Source organism: Capricornis sumatraensis, chromosome 19, assembly GCF_032405125.1.
Source record: "Capricornis sumatraensis isolate serow.1 chromosome 19, serow.2, whole genome shotgun sequence".
Lineage (NCBI taxonomy): Eukaryota > Metazoa > Chordata > Mammalia > Artiodactyla > Bovidae > Capricornis > Capricornis sumatraensis.
Window position 1 is genome coordinate 20,084,274 of NC_091087.1, and position 16,447 is coordinate 20,100,720.

At 54.2% G+C, this 16,447-nt stretch overlaps 1 protein-coding gene across 1 annotated transcript in view; it reads left to right on the forward strand.

Moving 5' to 3' along the window:
* Positions 1-8,448, forward strand: part of FAM174B (family with sequence similarity 174 member B) — a 39,570-nt gene extending 31,122 nt beyond the window's left edge. The window contains exon 3 of the mRNA XM_068991359.1: positions 6,839-8,448. Coding sequence (XP_068847460.1) covers positions 6,839-6,842 — 4 coding nt within the window. The 3' untranslated portion in view covers positions 6,843-8,448. The remainder of the gene's footprint in view (positions 1-6,838) is intronic.
* The last annotated feature ends 7,999 nt before the right edge of the window (positions 8,449-16,447 follow it).

Here is a 16,447-nt window from a genome sequence, read left to right on the forward strand (position 1 = left end):
TCCATGGGGTTTCGAAGACTCAGACACGACTGAGCGACTAAGCACACGTATGTGCGTGTGTGGGGAGGGAAGAGAGTCTGTGGAAATGAGTTTCCAACCCTGTACTTGAAAAGGCTAATTGGAAGAGAGAAATGATGGCATAGTGGAGTGCAGAGAACCCTGGGGTTTTGAAATGGTTCCTTATTTCAAAAGGCATTTGCATCCTGGTTACGTGCATTTGAGCTTGGTTGGCCTCGTGAATACGGTGGCTGATGCTATGGGCCTCTGTACCTCCCCGGTTGATTACTGAGGCCTTTTGTGACATCCTTTGGGCGACCCCAGGGGCGAGGCAGATGCTACTCTTTCTCCATCTGGTAGGCGGAACCAGCAGCTGTGACCAGCGCAGCCCAAAGGTGCTCTGCTTGGAGAACACACGGCTCCTGCCAGACTGGTTCCCTGGGACCGGGAGGGAGGGTTCAGTTCCTCTGCGTTTTAAGTCTGGAAAAGATGTGCCCCGTGGCAGTGCCGATGTGCGTTCCAGAGATGCCTGCCACCCACCCTTTCCTGGATAGGGCTACTGAAGGGAATATAATTAGAAACGCACGAGATGTCCCCTGCACCTCTGGGGGCTGTGCCTAGCATCATCTTATCTTTGGAACAAAACGCGTTCAGTGGCTGTTTGCAGCCAGAGGCCCCTGGAGGCTGTGGTAGGAGAGGGAGAAAACAGATTTGATTTGCTTATCCTAGGCTGAGGTCTGGGACCTGGGTCCCCACGGCCACCCTAGGGCAGCATCAAAGCTAAGCCCCTGCTAAGCGCGCTCAGGGCAGTGACTTCTAGAATTCTTGAGCTGGGAAAGGCCGTTGGCTCGCCCCACTAGCCGTCATCTCCTGAGGATGAGGAGTGAGGCTGTTGGAGTCTCAGCGTGGGGACAGCCGCAGAGGCAGTGGGTACCCCGAGCTGCTGGGGCCTGGGAGGAGGACCTGCAGGCCCCCCAAGGGTGCTGGAGCAGCCTTGCTGCTGTTGTTGAGTCTCTCAGTCATGTCGACTCTTTTGCAACACCATGGACTGTAGCCCAGCAGGCTCCTCTGCCCATGGGGTTTTCCAGGCAAGCATACTGGAGTGGGCTGCCATTTCCTTCTCCAGGGGATCTTCCTGACTCAGGAATCAAACATGCGCCTCCTGCCTTGCCAGGTGGATTCCCCCAGAGCATCCTACCTGGACCTGAAACAACCTCAGAGGCCACCCCCAAAGCAGTCTGGCTAACTCTCTGCCAGCCCTCTTGCTTGCAGAATGCTGAGCTTACGTGTTATATGTAAATGAGTGTCTCCTGAGGCATTTTTGTTTCTTTGAATTGCAATACTGGCATTCTGGGGGCAGTTCTCAGCTAAGGTGTTGTGCCCCGTAAAACTAGTTGAGTTTTATGTCTATGAGAAGGGAGACTATGGAAACAGGAATTTGTGTGGTGATGAAAATTTACTGCTTAGTGACTCTCTTTTTTTTCATTGACGTGTGGTTGATTTACAATGTTGTGTTAGTTTCAGGTGTACAGCCAGTGATTCAGTTATACATATATCTGTTCCGTTTCAGATTCTTTTCCCTTACAGGTTATTACAAAACCTGAGTATAGTCCCCTGTGCTGTACAGCAGATCCTTGTTGGTTATCTATTTTGACTCTTTGCGACCCCATGGACGGTAGCCCCCCAGGCTCCTCTGCCCATGGGGTTTTCCAGGCAAGAATACTGGAGTGAGTTGCCATTTCCTTCTCCAGGGGATCTTCTGTTGACCCAGGGATCGAACCCACATCTCTTACGTCTGCTGCACTGGCAGGTGGATTCTTTACCACTAGTGCCACCTGGGAATCCCTGTTTTATATATAGTAGAAGGCAGTGTGGCACCCCACTCCAGTACTCTTGCCTGGAGAATCCCATGGACGGAGGAGCCTGGTAGGCTGCAGTCCATGGGGTCGCGAAGAGTCGGACACGACTGAGCGACTTCACTTTCCCTTTTCACTTTCATGCATTGGAGAAGGAAATGGCAACCCACTCCGGTGTTCTTGCCTGGAGAATCCCAGGGACGGGAAGCCTGGTGGGCCGCCGTCTATGGGGTCGCACAGAGTCGGACACGACTGAAGCGACTTAGCAGCAGCAGCAGCAGCAGCAGCAGCAGCAGCAGCAGCAGCAGCAGCAGCAGCAGCAGCAGCAGCAGCAGCAGCGTGCATGTGTTAATCCAAGACTCCTAATTTTTCCCTCCTCCCTTTCCCTTTAGATAACCATAAGTTTGTTTTCTGTGTCTGTGGATCAGTTTCTGTTTTGTATATAAACTCGTTTGTATCATTTTCTTCGATTCCACTTCTGAGTGATATCCTGTGGTATGTGTCTTTCTCTTTCTGACTTACTTCACCTCGTACGATATCTCTAGGCCCATCCATGTTTAAGTGAATTTGATTTAGTGCCCTGCTTACGTACATGTACAGTTTACAGTGCTGTGTGAGAATCAGTCATAAAAAGGGGGAAAAGGGCAAGAACACACATAATCCTAACCAGCAGAGCTTTTGTAGAAACTTGCCGCGTTGTTGGGTTGTTCTTTCCTGTGGTCAGCGCGGTGGGATGAAAGCAGGGGGACTGCCCGGGTTCCCTGGCACGGGGTGGTGGGGTCCTCCCGTCTGCCCGTCTCTGCACTCATACGTGTAGCCGGGCCTCTCCCCTCGGCTTCTCCGTTGTTTATTCCCGTGGCTGCTGTGCCGTCTTTCTGAGGCATCCTGTCCCCAGACAGCTGCTCCCGTTGATGGCTCTTTGTACCCACAGATGAGCTTCCTGTGAAGCATGGGACAGAGGCAGGCTGGGGAGTGTCCCTCCTTTTCTGGGATGGCTATAACCCAGCATCGTCATGCAGGATCGTTACAAATCTGAAGGGAGTAAACATAGCTCATGGTGCCTAAACATGCCTTCACTTCACCTGGAGTCTCCAGGGAGGGTGGGGACGGGGTCAGAATGGACCCCCTTGCTGGTTGGCCTTAATGACAAAGCAAGCATGTCAGCAGTGGTTTGGCTGCTCTGGAGGAGGGGAGGGAAAGGACCCAGGGAGCCCTCCTGGCAATCTCTGCTCATCACCTTCTGCATGTGCCCAGGTCACCGTGAGCGCAGGTTCTGGGCTGAGATGGCGAGACGGCAGAAACACAGAGTTCCACAAGAGGACCTGGTCTCACAGGGCCCTGTGGGCTGCCCGGGGGGGTGGTGGGTGGGGTGGGGCTCGTCTCCCTGGCACCTCTTCCCAGTGGAGATGAAGCTTACAGGGCGTTAGGAAGGACCAGGGAGCGAGCCTGGAGCTGATGAACGGGCAGCGGGGAGTGTGAGGGCGTTGGAGGAAGAAATAATGGCACGTTGACAGGTGCAGGTTTGAGCAGATGTGGGACTAACCAGGTGCATCAACCAGAAGGAACCCACCTGCCCATGCAGGAGACATGAGAGACACAGGTTCGATCCCTGGGTCGGGAAGATCCCCTGGAAGAGGGCATGGCAACCCACTTTGGTATTCTTGCCTGGAGAATCCCGTGGACAGAGGAGCTTGAGTCACAAAGAGTCGGGCACAACGGAAGCAACTTAAGCATGCAGAGCTAACCAGGTGACCTATAGCTGTGAACCTAGGACCCTCCCCAGCAAAGCGCTCCAAAGTTCATGGCCTCAGGGGAACAGCGGGGTAAAAAGAAGAGAGCGGGGGCTTTACGGCCAGCCTCCTCACCCCAATCCCCATGTTGGATTTCCCCAGAACTTCCCCAGTCCTGGTAGCACTGGAGTCTGAAGGACAGCTGAGCACAGCACTCAGACTTGAGATCCAGAGCTGGTGACCTCCGGGGTGCTGGTATACGCCCCCAGAACTCCCCCTGGGGTGGGCGAGCGGGTCTGTTTCCTTTGTCCGGGAGCAGCCCCCGAGGTTTAGTTCCGCTGAAGAGGGAGCCTGAGGAGTCAGATGTGCTTGATTCCTCGTGGGCTCCCCTCACTCTTGATCCAGTTCCACCGGCTCTCTGTGTGTGTGCATACGTGGGTGTTTATTCCTATAAACACAAGGGATGTCAACAGCTGCACACGGTGTATGTGGCGGGGGATGGGATGCAGGCAGAGAACCCATCAGAGAATCAGGGGGTGGGCCCTCAGGGCATCCTGAAGATGCAGTTCAACTAAATGGCAATTTGGGGATGCCAGTGAAAGGGAATTTTCAGCGTGTTGGCGGTATGTAAAGTTCACATCTCTGCGAGAGCTGACGGTCTGCTTTTTCCAGATTCAGCAGGCTCACTAGCGTGTGCTTCTGTTCACGTGCACGTGTGCTCGGGGATAGCTCTTGGGAATTGGGTCCCTTTACTCTGGTCCGATTCTCGTTTTCGGAAACCTTTGCTGCTCTGTCTCCAGTGTCCTGGCCCCTGCCCTTCATGCTCAACACTGAACTTGCAGCCGGATGCAGTGGAGAGCCCGATGGTGGGGTCAGGGCTGCTGGCAGGTCCTCAGGCGGCGGCTAGAGAGTGGGGGTGAGTGCCTCAGCTCTGCAGATTGTGGATGCCAGTCAGTGGGAGTGTGCCGCCCACTCCCCAACCCAGAGAAGAGGGCATGTGTGTGATCTCAGAAAGCCAGCCTTCGCAGTGTGGACGTGGCCATGGGGATTTATCTTTCTCTTCTCTACTCTGTTGAGTAGGGGACCCTAGTGGACGATACAAGGATACCCCCATTTTTTTTAATTGGAAATAATTTCAAAGTTAAAAAATGTTGCAAAACAAAGAGTATAGGGAATACCCAGATAGATACACTTTATCTAGATTTTCCTATTTTAATATTTTGCCTCATTTGCCTTATGGTGGCTTTGTGTGTTCAGATTATCTTTTTTCTGAACCATTTGAAATAAGTTACATGTATCATGTCCCTTTCCCCCCAAATAAAGTGTGCATTTCCTAAAAATAAGATGTCCATATCTTTCAGTAATTAGCTACCTGATATTTATATTTGGGATCATATAACATCAAAGCTGTGGTTTTTCTAGAACTCATCTACGGATGTGAAAGTTGGATCATAAAGAAGGCTGAGTGCTGAAGAATTGAGGCTTTCAAGTTGTGCTGCTGGAGAAGACTCTTGAGGGTCCCTTGGACAACAGGGAGATCAAACCAGTCAATCCTAAAGGAAATAAAGCCTGAATATTCATTGGAAGGACTGATGCTGAAGCTGAAGCTCCAAAATATTGGCCACCTGATTCGAAGAGCCAACTCACTGGAAAAGACCTTGATGCTGGGAAAGATTGAAGGCAGGAGGAGAAGAGGGTGATGGAAGATGAGATGGTTGGATGGCATCACTGACTCAATGGACATGAGTCTGAGCCAACTCTGGGAGACTGTGAGGGACAGGGAAGCCTGGTGTGCTGCAGTCCATGGGGTTGCAAAGAGTCAGACACAACCTAGCATCTGAACAACAGCAACATCATGTGGAGTTATAAGTTCTATTAAGTCCTTACTATTTTTCCATGTGATTTTATCATTGTTTAGCTGCCCAGCCATGTCTGACTCTTTTGCGGCCCCATGGACTGTAGCCTACCAGGCTCCTCTGTCCATGGCATTTCCCAGATAAGAATACTGGAGTGGTTGCCATTTCCTTCTCCAGAGGATCTTCCCGACCCAGGGAATGAACCCATGTCTCCTGCATTGGCAGGTGGATTCTTTACCGCTGAGCCACCTGGGAAGCCCAGATTATATAATGTCCACTTTTAAACATTAATAGATGGATACCTCTCAGATTTTTCCTCCTCTTGTAAGTCTTTGGATGATGTCTTGAAAAGAGTTAGTCTTTCAACTTTCCTTGATCATTGCACAAATATCTCTTGCACCCCCTACAATTGTCTGATGCTGTGCTTGGTGCTGGCGTTTAAAGGTGAACAAGCTCAGACAAGCATCTCATCTGCAGGGAGCTCCCAGTTTAAGCTTTAGAGACAGACATGAATCAGATTATTACATAAACCACAGGTCATAATCCATAAGCCAGGGGCCAGCAGCTTACTGCCCCCAGACCAAATCTGGCCCACTGCCTGTTTTTTTATGATTCCCAAGCCAAGAATGATTTTTACAGTTTTGATGGTTGAAAAAGAATCAAAAGAAGAATAACGTTTCATGACATGTAAAACTTAAATGCAATTCAAACCTCGGCATCCACAAATAAGGTTTTATTGAAACTCGGTCATGCCAAGCATTTCTAGCAGTTAGGTTGAGCTGCTGCCACAAAAACTAAAGGACCTGAAAAGTCAAAAATATTTAGTATTCTCTGGACTTCTAAACAGGGAGAGCTTGCTGAGTGAGTGAGTGAAGTCGCTCAGTCATGTCCGACTCTTTTCGATCCCATGGACTGTAGCCTACCAGGCTCCTCTGTCCATGGGATTTTCCAGGCAAGAATACTGGAGTGGATTGCCAATTCCTTGTCCAAGCCCTGGTGTAAATACCCGCAGGAGTGCTAGGAAGGAGGGTTACAAGAAGAGAGGTTGTGTACAGAGGTCTGTATGGGGACCTAGGAAAGGATGCTGAGCTGGGAGCCGAGTGAAGGGAAGGCGTTACCTGGAGGAGTGGGTGTACATTGCAGGCAGCGCATTCAAAGGTGCTGGGGTTGAGGAGGGTGGAGTTTCCAAGACCTGGAAAGACGGCTTTTCAGTGTGATGGGAATAGAGGTGGGGGTGGCAGCTCAGGAGGTGCTGCTGGAGGGGCTAGAGAAGGGCGCCGTCCGCCCTGCCACGGTGACAGTGATAATGTGGCCTGGGGGATGGCTGTGGTCAGGGAGGGGTCGCAGTGGGGGCGCAGCTCTGCCAGAGGCCACTGACTTGTTCTTCCTCTTCTTTTAGGTAAAACCTGTTCACCAGCGTGCTGGCGTCCTGTGGCAAGCTGGTCAGCTGAGGCTCGGGGTGCGAAGGATCTGGAAGCTGTCCCATCCGAGGTGTTGAAACCAAAACAAACATTATTTGTGCAACTCTGGCACACTCCGGTGTGTGTGTGTGCACACCATCAGCTCTGTGTGTCACTGCAGGAGACACCACCCTCCACATGCCCCTTTAAAACGTCACCCCTTCCTTTTCTCCCCAAGAGGGCTTTTGCCTTGCTGAGGGGTAGAAACAGGCTGATTTTAAAAATAATTTTAAAGTAACTCTGTCGACAAAAGTGAGAGAGATCAGAAGTGACCAAGGACCTAACGGTTTCTGACAGTCCGCTCTCCTGATCAGCTACGTTTTAGACGTGGTTTTCCTGGGCTTGTTGGAGCGCTGGCCTTTGATTGGTGGTGGCTGCATCCAGGTTTTAGAGTGTGGGGCGTAGAGCTGCTCAGCTTGTAGCAGGTGTAAACAAGTCCTTGTGGTTCCTTTTCTTTCTTTTTCCCAAAGGGTTCAGCAGAATTGGCCATGGCTAGCTCACAAAGAATTCTGAATATCAGGGAGAGACCTCTACCTGTGTTTGCTGTGAGTGAGTGTGTGTGTGTGTGTGTGTGTGTACATGTGAGATAATCTCTCCATCTCCAAAGAGAAGAGAAAGTGCTCACCTGTCTTCAGTTAGTAATACCTGTTGCCTGTCACCGTTCTACGTTGTTGGTCTTAGAAATGGAATTCAAACAAAAAATTCACTGTGATAATTTGAATGGTGATCTGGTTGGCTGATAAAAAACCCCCCGCCAGGGACTGTGTTTGCTGTTGGTCCAGGAGCCCACCTGGATACAGGTGCCGAGTGCAGGAGGGCCCCTCCCGCAGGCGGGGCTGGGAGTCCGGGCGTCGGGTTGTCCCACAGCTCAAGCGCCCAGCACTGCCGGCTCCTGGAAGCGGGGCCTCGGGCTGACTTGGGACGCTAGAGGCCTGCCATCTCCCAGTATCCTTCTGGCCAAAGTCTCCGGGCAGCGCCTCGGGGTGCCGGGACCCTGCTCTTCCTGGAAGGGTGTTTGTGAACTCTTCTGCCCCCTCTTTGCTGGCGTTCTGCAGGGCTCCCATACTTCCCTGTGTACTGGCTGCTCCACCGCTTGGGATGAAAAACTCCAGCTTTTTCCCACTTGCCGCCTCTATTCAAATTCTTCAGTTTCCTGAGAAGAGGGCTGCCCTGCGTTGGGGTCCCCTGGCTCCCAAGCCCCGCTGGGCCTGCCAGGCTGACTCGCCAGCTATGGGGGACGGAGGACGATGTGCGGGGACAGCCAGCCTGAAGGTGGGGTCCCGCTGCCCCTTGGCGCCTCCCGTGAGCGCACTGCTTTTGCTGGCCTCCCTTTTCCCTTTCTCTGCCCTGTTTGCCGGAGGGCTGGGCCGACTTTGTCTCTGCCATCCACCGTGTCCTCACGGGAGGTGACTCAGTGGGCCAGGGCACCTGGGAGCTGTGTGCCCTCAGAACCTTCGAACTGGAACCACGGCGTCCACTTGCCTTTCCATCCTCGGAGAAGCTGGTTCTTCTGCCTGACACGTAAACGCCAGGTGCTTGCCACTGGGCCTGGCAGAGGCAGCCCCCAAGGATGACCTTCCAGATGCCAGAGCTCTGGCACCACAGGCTCTTAAATAAAAACCTTTCTGGCGCAAACTGTGTGCATTGCCTTGGATGTTTTCTGAGCTGGGAGTCCAGTAGGGTGCCTTCCTGTGATCAGAGAGGCAGGCCTGAGGCTGGGAGGGGCAGAGATGGGGGGCCATGGGTAGATCCCTGGTCCTGGGAGTTTAGAAAAAAATTCCAGGGGCACGGCACGCTGCCCCTCTTTGTCCACTGCGCACCCCTCGCTAGTGGAGAGGCGGTAAGGTGAGGTAGGCAGGCCGGCCTTTGTGTCAACTGGAACTGGGGGGAGTGGGGTCCCGGGCAGTGGGGAGAAGGGAGGGTGGGGTGGGGAGAGGAAGCTATGGGGGACCCTTCTATTACCTGCATTATCCAGCCCCTCCTCCATGAAGATAAGTTCTGTTTCTTAAAAGCAGAGTGAGTTGGGCCTTGGAAAAGCAAAGTTGGGCTGGAGGGAATGTCAGACCTGGTAGGTTGTCTTCTTCCCTCTTTTTGTCCTTTTCCTGGGCACTTCAGAGTGGCCGACTTCATGGTGAAAGGGGCCCGTGTCCAAAAGGATCCCACACCCCCAGCATCTCTGCTTTCCTCCCTCGGTAGAAGTTTAGGTATCCTTAAATGGGGGTACCCCGATCCCGAAGACCCAGGAAGAAGATCACATTCTTCCACAAGTGCATGAAATTCCAAGTGTTAGTCCATCAGTTCAACTTTTTGTGACCCTATGGACTCTAGCCCACCAAGGTCCTCTGCCTGTGGAATTCTCCAGGCATGAATACTGGAGTGGGTTGCCATGCCCTTCTCCAGGGGATCTGCCTGACCCAGGGGATTGAACCTGGGGCTTCCTGCATTGCAGGCAGATTCTTTACCAGGCTTTATCTGAGCCGCTACGGAAGCCCCATCACATGTCCAGCGTCAGATCATAAAGCTGTGGATGCTGTGGAGACACAATCTAGTCTGGTATCTTCTGGATTCACTTAAAAAATAGGACTGGAAGTTATGATAAAAACATTTCAGACTGATTTAAAAAGCAAATTTTGATTAAAAGTGAATTTATTATAAAAGCAATGTTTTTATGGGGGACATTTTAGAAGATAGTTAATTATAAAGAAGACAAGTTATCAGATAACTCGGAATGGCATTTCAGTGTTTTCCCCTTCTCTCCCTCCCTTCCTTCCTTTCTCCCTTCCTTTGGTCATTTATCTGCATTTATCATTTGCAAACATTTAGTGAATACCCACTTACGCAGGGCTCTGTGTTAACTGGAAGGCTCAGGAAGTTGAGGCTGAAAGGAAGACCAGACACAGTGACCTAGAGGGATGGCAGGGTGACAAGGGTGTGGCAGGGATGATGGGGGTGGATAGGAGCCTCAGAAGCCTTGACAAGTGAACGAGCCAGCTCTGCTTACACTTCTATGCCTTTTCAACTGTTCTCTACACATTTGGGTCATAGGACCTCATTTTTTCACTTACCGTTCTGAGCATTTCCCCATGTCCATAAATATTTAACACTTTTAAAAAGAGACTTGGCATTGTATCTTGGAGAACTGCACCACCAAGGGACCCCATCTCTAACTGATACCCGCCAAAGCAGAGGACAGGAAGGGCCCCATGGCCAAGCCCAAGGAGTGAGGCCCCTGGGGTCTGAACTGCACCCCAAGGAGAGCTCAGACTATGGCTAGTTTCTTTTCCTCCTCCTCCTCTTTCCTCCCTTTTAGGCCCCTTCTGGTATTTCAGCCTGGAGTCTGGGGAAGGATGAGGTCGACCTGAGTGCAGAGCTTGGCTCATCCCAGCCTAGCATTACCACTTCTCCTGCCAAGGCCCGGCCGTATGTGGTTCTGACCCTCGGCTGTCTGCACCCTGGTCAAGCAGCTCAGAGACCGTCCGTGTGTCACTGAGTGGAGCTCACAAAGGGCACCTGCTGCCCTGGCTCCCGACCTGCATGCCGCAGACTCATCAGAGCCCTACCCGGCTTCCCACCACCGCCCTGGGCGTGGCCTCTGCACGTGTCCCCGGTGGTCCCGAGGCTCAGGGTGGGTTCTGGAGCACTGGCGCCCCCTGCCCTGTCCTGGAAGCGGCCTTCGAAGGAGGTCAGGATTCAGTCTTACGGGTTCTCAGATGTCTGTCCTAAGATCTCGGCATCACTGACATGGAATGTTGCCTCAGTTGCGCACGACTACGTTCAGCATCAGAGGTTTCTGTTGAAAGTCTTGCAGTTTACCTCTGCGGTGCTGATGGTCATCCTTGGGATGAGGGCCTGGACGGAACCAACCCCAAAGTCCGCACCCTGGGAAGGAGCGCCGCGGAGCGAGACGACGCTGGGAAGTGTAGGGCGGGCGTTCAGGTTGGGGTCGCGGAGTCCAGCACTCAGTCCACACTTGAGGAGACTCGGGCTCCGGAGTCGGCGGGAGCTTCGGCCCTTTCCCCCACGGGGGGTAAGTTCCCGCCCAGCCCAAAGCGTCTGTACCCAGAACCCTAAGCAAGACCCAGCCGGAGGCCGCTGCCTTCTCCGCCTCGCCTCGCGGCTCTCCGTGCCCCGCCGGGGGCAGCAGGGGTGTTGGGGACTGGAGAGGCTGTGGCGACTGCCCACGGGGCTGGGGGTGGATTCGGACCTCCCTATAAAAACACACCCCCACAAAAACACCCCTCAGATTGACAGCCCGGTGCCCCCTCGGGAGACCGCCGTCAGGGCGTTCCCGAAGGCGGTCAGTCGCCAAGACTCAAGAGTCTGAGAGCCCCTGAACCTCACCTGGCAGCCCAGAGAGTACCGCGGCCGGTGGGGGCACCTCGACACCCCCACACTTTGCCCCCGCCCCACCCCGGCCGACCTCAGCTTCTGCTGCGGCGATGTCGGCTGCACGTCTCCTGGTACTGAGGAGCCTCCTGAGGATGTACTCGCCGGAGCTCATCATGTGGGCCCTCAAAGAGCAGGCCTGTGGCCCGGGACTCTGCATTTCCAACAAGCTCCCGGGCGAGGCCTCATCCCGGAGAGCTAGAAGGCGGGCTCCCTGCGTCCAGGCCGATGCCACCGCCCCGGGGCCTTCACGAGTTCTGGCCCCCCCAGGCCTTGGCCCGTCTTCCACCGCAGCCCTTATTTACCACGATGCTCATCCCCGACCCGGCTCCCGATGTCCGGGCTGGAGGGTTGCCCATGGTCCCTCGTCCCAGATAGTGGAGGCCAGAAAGCCGGCAGGGGCTTGCCCGACGTGCCTTGGAGGGAGAGCGGGGATTTGGAGGGGCGGCAGGTCCCTCCCCGGGCGCAGGAGAACCATCCTGCTTGGAAGATCAGCATTTCCAGGTTCTTGGGTGCCCGGTAAGATGGCCCTATTGTCTAAGGAAGGGTTAGAACTAGTCTGAGTGGAAGGCTGGTTGGCAATGCTCCTGTATGTCTGGGCTCTTCCTGGTGAGCAGGGGGGAAAAAACAAAACAAAAAAAACTTCAGAAAGTACTACAGAGTTTCCTTCTCAGAACCTACAGGTGAAAACCTCCAATTCAGAGAGGGTGTCTTGCCCACAAGGAAAAGCCAGCCTCCCGCTGCAGAGCTCACCTGGTCCCACAGGCCAGGTCATCTGGAGGCAGCGGCCTGGGTCCTCCCTGGAGTCCAGGGCCCTGTTAAGTCCCTGATGACAGGTCAGGTCTGAGGCGCACTGAGCCACACACGCCCCGCCAGCACTGGGTGCGGCATGGGTCTGAAGGGACGCAAGAGAACCGTGCAGGTGGATGGGTGGCTGTGCCGATTCTGAGCGGGCGTGGGGGAAGACAGTAGGGCGGGGAGCCCCGGGCCTGACTCCCAGGAGGACCCACTGGCGGAGGGGAGGCTCGGGCTCCATGCAACTGCTGCGAACAGGGGAGGGGGACGTGGATGGGGCCGTTTGGGGTGGCACACATCTTCATCCAATGAGACGTCGCTCTTGGGAGCAAGGTGGCACACCACCTCCAAGCTCTTGAGAAGGCCGCCAGCAAGTGTGCTCCTGAGAAAAGCTTGAGCCTCCCGAAGCACCACCGCCCCCCACCAATCTCTCTCTCCCCGACCGTGAACTCATCAGGTGCATCTCCCAGCTGGCTCCCCAGAGCCCCACTGGCCTCTCTCCGGGGTCCCCTGGGCGCCCCCTTACCTTCCCAGGCCCTGACGTCAGCCGAGTCATCTTTGACTCAATGTCTGTTCTCCTCCTCTGCCCTCCCCGCCCCACCCGGTGGCTCACCGGTCCTGTCGCTTCTCCGGGCATCCTAAGTTTTCCCCACCACCATGCTTCCCACCCACAGCCCCTGCTCCGGTCCGGGCCTCTTCTCCGGGGACCCTAAACTCCTAGCTAGTTTCCTAACTGGTCTTTCAGCCCCTGGGTGCCCCTGTGCTCTGCCCACCTTCTTCACAGGGAGGGCAGTGGATCCAAGCAGCTCCCTGTTGCCAACAGATTAAAAGTCCAAACTCTTTAACTCAGCCCGGGAGGCTCTTCACAGCCTCTCCCGGCCCCTCCTGGCCCTCCGTTCCCCCCTCCCCGCCCCCCCACCCTGCCCCACCAGTCTCCTGCCCAGCCCTTTTGCTTGCATCCAGCCAACCTTCTCAGTGGTCCCTGGATGAGCCACACACCGTCCCTTTCCAGTTCAGATCCAGATCAAAGTCTGCTTCTCCGTGGTGACATCACCCACCGTGCTGGGTGATGGCTGTGGTGGCACTCTGTAAAGGGGTCTGTTCTCTGAGGTGCCCGGGCCCTGTTGGCATCTAAGGTAGCAGGATCTCAGAGGCCAACGCCCTTTGCACGCTGTCCTCTGTCGCCTGCAGGCTTGAGACCATGGGGTCATGTGGGCCTCCTGGTTTCTGCCTTCTGCACATCTGCTATCTTTATTTACCAGGTCACCCTGGGTGTGGGATGACATTAAGACTGCTTCATATACCATATTCAGGGGCAGCGCTTTGACTTTCTGGAGGAACGGGGGCGGGTGTTCTGGGGAGGGCTGACCCTGTGGGTCACAGGCACGTGCAGCACACACTTCTACAAGGGGGCTTCAGACGTTTGCTGCTTTTAAACCTGCTTTCCTCTTGCCACTGGAGTGTCCCCTGGGCCCCCGGTCAGTGTCCAGCCTCGCATGGAGTCTTGCCGACACCCCTCTCTTTGCCCACCCTCTCTTGACTCTGTGTTCCTCTCTCATCCCTTCCCCTCAGTCAAAAGCACTGGCCCTCCCCCTGCTTGTTGGGGGCAGTTAGTCCACCCTCTTCGCTGAGCCTTGGGATGGTCTCCCTCAGGCTGTGGGGAACCTCGCCTCCTTCCATGAGTCCTGATCATACCCTTCCTTGCTGCCTCTGCCCCAAGCAAACAGCACTCTTTGTCTCAAAAGGGGCTGTTTCTCCGACGTTGCCCCCATGTACTTGTGGATAGAACCGCAAGGCCAGCCGGCGCTCACTGGTCAGCCTCTCTCTTATGATGCTCTAGCTTCTGGGTGGCTGTGGACTGGAATGCTTTGTGTGTGTATGTGTGTGTGTGCCAAGCCTGGGCACTTGGGTCGGGGGAGCAGTGATCACTTTTGACAGTGACAATGACTGAGTATGCGGATCTGGCAGTCAGTGACCTTGGACATAGTTGTAGAGTGAAGGATGGTGTCGACCAGCATTTCACTTTGACAGTACTCTGAAAGTCCAGCTGCGATCCGCTCACCTGAGAAGTCTCATGCAAAAGGAGGAGATGAAAGAAGAGGTACGTGAAGTGAGCTAGGAGGAGGGTCCCCCAGTATTTGTAAAGGAAGGGGGGAGCACATCACTGCAGTAGTCACTGCGGTCGGTACATCACTGGCCGTCCCGAGCCTCTGGGCTCACGGGAGATGCTGTGATTTCATTCATTCACCCTACTCTGCCAGGCACTGTTCTAGGAACTGGGAACACCCAGGCGAACAAGACAGACTCAACTTCCGCTGCCGTGAAATTTATGCTAAGCAAAAGACAGGTACCAGCCGCTAAAAATCCTGCCATCCTGCAGAAAGCGCTAAGGGGTGATGGTGCACAGGCGGTGGTCAGCCAGCCCTGAATGGAACTTGAAGGGACAGAAGGGGACTCTGGTTGGAGGAGGGATGATGCAGAGGGAGGCTCAGGAGGAATGGCTATGAGGTGGGCTGTGTCCAGAGACCATCACGGGGGCTACTTTCCTGCCAAAGAGCCTGATTTCCCAGCGTCAGACATCCTCTCTCCAAGGACAGGGCTACCCTGCTCCTGAGAGAGCCTCATGACTCCTTGCAAAGAGAAATGTGGGAGAAGAGGGGATGGGTGCCGATGGTTCCGATTTGGATTCTTTCAGCTGTCACTCGGGCAGGACAAGCCCTCCAGGAGTTATCCAGCGATTTCCTAGAGAATCTGCAAGGCATCTAGATCCAGTTTCATCCCAGGAAAGGGCACAGCGAGGGGAGGGCGTCAGGTTTGGGTCTGCCCCCAGGCTCAGACATTTTAGCATCCCTGACAGATGACTCCTGTGAGTCTCTAGGCAGCGGGACCCACCAGCATTTCCTGATGGGGAAGGAGTTCCAGGATGGCTCTCTCTTTGTTGGAAAAGTTAGAGGCTTAGGATGACGGCTGGAGAAGACTCTTCTTTGCTGCGGGCATGTCCTGCTGGCCGTGACAGACGGGACTACCATAATCCAAGTTCACCAGTCGGAGGTGCCTGAAGCAACTCGATAACAGGAAGCTGAGCTGCAAGCTCGTGGAGGGCTGGCTCATTCTGGTTCCCCCTTGCGCTCAGAGGGTAGCCCTTCCTCGGGGTCAGGGTTAAAGGAGGTGAGGGAGGGCTCGCTGGGCTCCCTGGCTTTGGTGGGTACTGGGCCTTGGCTTTTGTCTACAAGCCCATTGGGCGCACAGCTCGGTTTCTGAGCAGATTTGTCTGGATCCACCAGTGCCCTCAAGGCAAAAGCAGCTTCGAGAGCTGGGTTTACTGTGCTGGGTTCTCTTCTCTATGACTCTGCCCAGTAATTCCCTGCTATCTTGATATCTCTTTGATGCCTTTAAGAAGATTGTCCATTTTATAATATTCTAGCTTTTGCTTTTTTTTTTTTAAAGTGTCTCCAGGGGATAGTTTCAAAGGCCTAATGGGCCATTTCCACCAATGGAAGTCTTAAGTTACTTTTCTCGGTGCCACCCTGCCATGGGGCTCCTGGCCAGCTTCAGAGGTGCCCATCCTGGGGGGAGAGCGTTCCACAGAGCCGTGGTGGGGGACGGGCAGAGGGAGGTGGTTGGGTCCTGGGTCTTTGGGGCAGACAGAACTCAGAGGGACAGCCTCAGTTCAGGGGCAGAGGCCCGCCCACTTTCCCGGGAGGGTTTGCAAGGTTCTGCTGTTGGGCCCCCCAGGGAAGCCTCTCACACTGGCCTCTTCATTCCTTGGCTATTGAGACCTTATTTTTCTCAGGGACTTCAGGATAGGAACAACCAGAAGGAAAGAAGAAGAGTCAGGCATGCTGGGTGGGCCTGCAGACTCAGAGGGCCAGAGAGGAGGGATCAAATTGCCTGCAGATATAAGGCACCCACAGATTTCTAGGGGACGCCCACCTAAGCCTTTAGGTAGGGTATTCTGTTTTGTTTTGTTTTGTTTTCGCCCTGAACTTAGGCAATATTGTGAGAGACCCAAGTGGAAATCAAATTACAGTCACATTTGCTCAAATTCACTCCAATTATTTCCCCATATATACCTACTCTACCCATCCATGTATCTATTTACGTTACAATGCTCAGCGTGTGTCTCTGACCCAGGGGTCTGCTTCTGCCTTGGCTCACGCACTTCTGTGCCAACGGTCGCTTATTTGGCAGAGGACGTGTTGTATTTACGCCTCTCTTATTACCAACATCAAATAAGGAGGAAGAGAGAGGCAGTGAGGAGACTGAGTCCAGAGGGTCTAGATGACCACCAGGTGCTCGGGAGGCTGGTGGGAGCCCGAGGAGACACGGGGACAAAAGTTAAAGACAACAATATTTTCTCTTTTGTG